Genomic DNA, 3,479 nt, shown 5'->3' on the forward strand with positions numbered 1-3,479 from the left:
AAGGCATAGTTTAGTATTAAGTTAAAACATTTACCTTTAAGTTTTATAAAGCGAAAATATCTAAACATAATTTTTAAAACAATCAATTTTAACCAAAATAAATTTTATAAAGGTCTTTCTAAACATGTGGCTTGAGGGTAAAAAATAGGGGTGACAATACGGGCCGGCCCGTCTTGCATAAGGCCCGCACACCGTGGGCTGGCCCGCCCCGTCCTGCATATTTTATGCGGGTCGCATATTCTGGCCCGCCTCGCATATACATTGGTCCGCATTTTTTTTTAATTTTTTTTTATGATAAAACTTTCAATGTTTAAAAATTAGGAAACTTTAAGAAGTTCATAAAATTAAGTAAAAACTTTGGGGAATTAGATGATAAATTGATAATTCAACATTTTCATCATATTCATACGATGACATACACAATGTATTTTTTAAATTTTAGCACATTAAAAATTACATAATACTTGTCTCTTCCAGTTATACAAGAATTTGAAACATTAATGCAAGAGTCCATAAAAAAAGTAATTAATATACACAAGTGCAAGTTTTTTTTTTTTTTAATTTTATGCAGGCTTGCGGACTTGCGGGCCGGCCCACGCGGACCTGCAGGCTCACTACCCTAGCCTGCCCCGCGTTTTTTCTGCGGGCCTGTGAGTCGGGCCCGCGTACCAGACCTTAATTGTCATCTCTAGTAAAACCCTTTTATCTTTGTCAGTTGGAATTTGGTTTAGGTTTAAATACGAGACAAAATGCAGTTTTAGGTGAGAAAAACGACTTGAAATTTAAAGAGAAAAAAAAATAAAAACTTTTGCTTTAACCAAAGACAGTTTTAAATCATCTCTTGGATTTTCTCTAATTCAATACTTTCTCGCATAAAATCAATTTAATTAGAAGTTTTCAAATTATACTATCATTAACGTGGTTTTTATGTTTTATGTATCGGTTCATGGTATTATCTTCAATTCAATCATAATATTTAAAATTTTGATGTAATTAAGTTTTAATTCCTTTTAAAAGAAAACTAAATGATATTTCAAATATTTAAGTGAAATAATTTAATTTATAAATTTTAAATATATATTTTAATATATATATATATATATATATATATTTATATATATTTATATAAGTTATAATTATGTTTAATTGTTGATTTAATATTTTTAAAAAAATAAATTTAAAAGAATTTAAAATTTTAAATATAAAGACAAAATTGAATTTAAGATACTTTAATAACATAAATCCAAAACACTAAAATCGATATTAACACGACATTACAAGGACCTGCCCCATGAAAAAAAAACTAAAAAAAAAAATCAAAAATATCATGAATTATCTACTGATATGCGAAAGAACACCGTTAACGTCACCTCAATTTAATTGCAAATCCAATAATTTTAGCAAAATTAAAACTTAACCAAAATAAATAAGAATTAATTAAATAATTAAAACAAAAAAAAAAGGATTTAAAAGAACTACTTTGCAGAAATATAATTTAAGGAAATTCCATTTGATTGTTCCCAAACAATCACGTAGGCGCAAATGGAAAGACAGTGTGCGTGGTGAGTAGGAAGAGTGAGCCCAGTTGATTAACTTTTGCATTCATTAATCATTTATTTATCCATTCCACCCCACAATACTACTATTTTCACGAAGAAACATCATTGATAGATTTAACAGCTCCATGCTTTTTTATGTCTTTCAGAAATGCATCAAGATTCCTGGCAGAGGAACCATTTGCAGCCACTGCAGCCTCTGCGGCCTTCTTCCACTTCAACGCCTTTTGCTTTAACTCCTCTGCTTTTGGCCCCACCGTTGCTTCCAATAACCGCTCCTTCACCTCCTCTCTGCTCACAAGTTTCTTCTCCGCCTGCCCATAACCCAGTTTAATGGCCACACCATAAACATCCACCAAGAACTTTGCATTTGTCACCTGGTCACCCCATGCCGGAAATGTCAACATCGGCACTCCCAATGTCACACCTTCCATTGAAGAATTCCAACCACAATGTGTCACAAAACATGCCACCGAACCATGACCCAACACTTCCTCTTGTGGGCTCCACTGCACTACTTTTCCCTTCTCTCTTGTCTCCTCCAAGAACCCACCAGGAAGAAAGTAAGGTGGAAGTCCAAACTCCTTAGCCGGTGGTTTCAGAACCCACAGAAACGAAACTTCAGACTCCAATAATCCATGCGCTATTTCCGTCACTTGTTCTTGCGGCAGACACACAATACTCCCAAAGGAGATATACACCACAGATGCCGCTGCCCTTGAGTTCAACCACCCTATGCAATCATCGCTCTTTAAGAAATCACCACGAATCTCACTTGTGTCTGTTGTTGTTGGGATCTTAAACAAAGGACCAATGGGTCTTATGTTCACAAACTCTGAAAGATAGTTTATGTAATCACTCTCTAGTTCCTCAAAACTATCCACCAGCACACAGAATGGCTTGGACAAGTTCTTAAATTGTTCCAATATAACTGTCCCTAGAGCTGGATATGGGGTAAAAGGATGCAGAAAGTCTGGAACTTCGTTGTACTTAAGGAGAACAGAAGGCAATTGAACATCAAGATAAGGATTAGCATGAGAAGGAAAAGGTACCAGTTTGTGGAAATAACTGTAGTAAGCAGTGAGGACAGCAGCAGATTGAACCCATAACATGGCAGAAGGAATACCATGATCAGCGGCTACATCACAAACCCATGGAACAAAGGGGTTGTTTATGATGCATGAAATTGGATGGTGTGCCTCCGCATGCTCCTTGATCACCTGGGAAACATATTGCCTCCCAAAATGCTCAACCTGAACACTGAAGTCACTGAGAGTTTTTATCTTGGAACCATCACCATCACTGTCCGTCATGCCACCATCTTCAAAGAACTCGAACTTGAGAAACCCATCGGCGATTGGAATGACTGATTTGTGAGTGATGTTGTTTGCAGTTCGCATTTGTTTGCCAGCTAGTTCTGTGGTGGAGAAGGTTACAAATAAGCCCTTAGCAGCAAGGAACTTAGCAAGTCTAAGGAAAGGGTTTACGTGACCTTGTCCTGGGTAGGACACCATGAGCACATGAATCGGAGCTTCGGAATCCATCTTTCACTATTTTGGTTGTTTTCCTTAGTATGTATATAGTAGTTGTAGCAGACAGCGATTAAATAGGAGGAGAAATTGTTGTTGCGGGTGGTCTCTACCCTTCTGCAACACGGTGTTCATACACAGGCAACACATATAAAGAAGTAAAATATATAATTTTTTTAATGACTTGGAATGATTGTGAAAAATTAAGGAAAGAAAACTATTGACAACTAAATTTGATAAATTTCTTTTATAATTTTATGTTGTATCTTTTAAGTAATTTTTTATTTTTTATTTTATTTTTTATTTTTAATATTTAAAAATTATTTAAAAAATAACATATTATATAATAAAATAAAGTTATTAAAATTTAGTAGTTAAAATAATTGACAACTAA

At 34.7% G+C, this 3,479-nt stretch overlaps 1 protein-coding gene across 1 annotated transcript; it reads right to left on the reverse strand.

The window, feature by feature from the left end:
- Positions 1-1,458: 1,458 nt before the first annotated feature.
- On the reverse strand, positions 1,459-3,228 carry LOC114190015 (gallate 1-beta-glucosyltransferase-like). The gene has a single exon (XM_028078759.1). It carries the CDS (start codon positions 3,098-3,100, stop codon positions 1,649-1,651), a length of 1,452 nt encoding a protein of 483 aa, XP_027934560.1. The 5' UTR covers positions 3,101-3,228; the 3' UTR covers positions 1,459-1,648.
- Positions 3,229-3,479: the final 251 nt, after the last annotated feature.

Source organism: Vigna unguiculata, chromosome 7 (genome assembly GCF_004118075.2).
Source record: "Vigna unguiculata cultivar IT97K-499-35 chromosome 7, ASM411807v1, whole genome shotgun sequence".
NCBI classification, from domain to species: domain Eukaryota; kingdom Viridiplantae; phylum Streptophyta; class Magnoliopsida; order Fabales; family Fabaceae; genus Vigna; species Vigna unguiculata.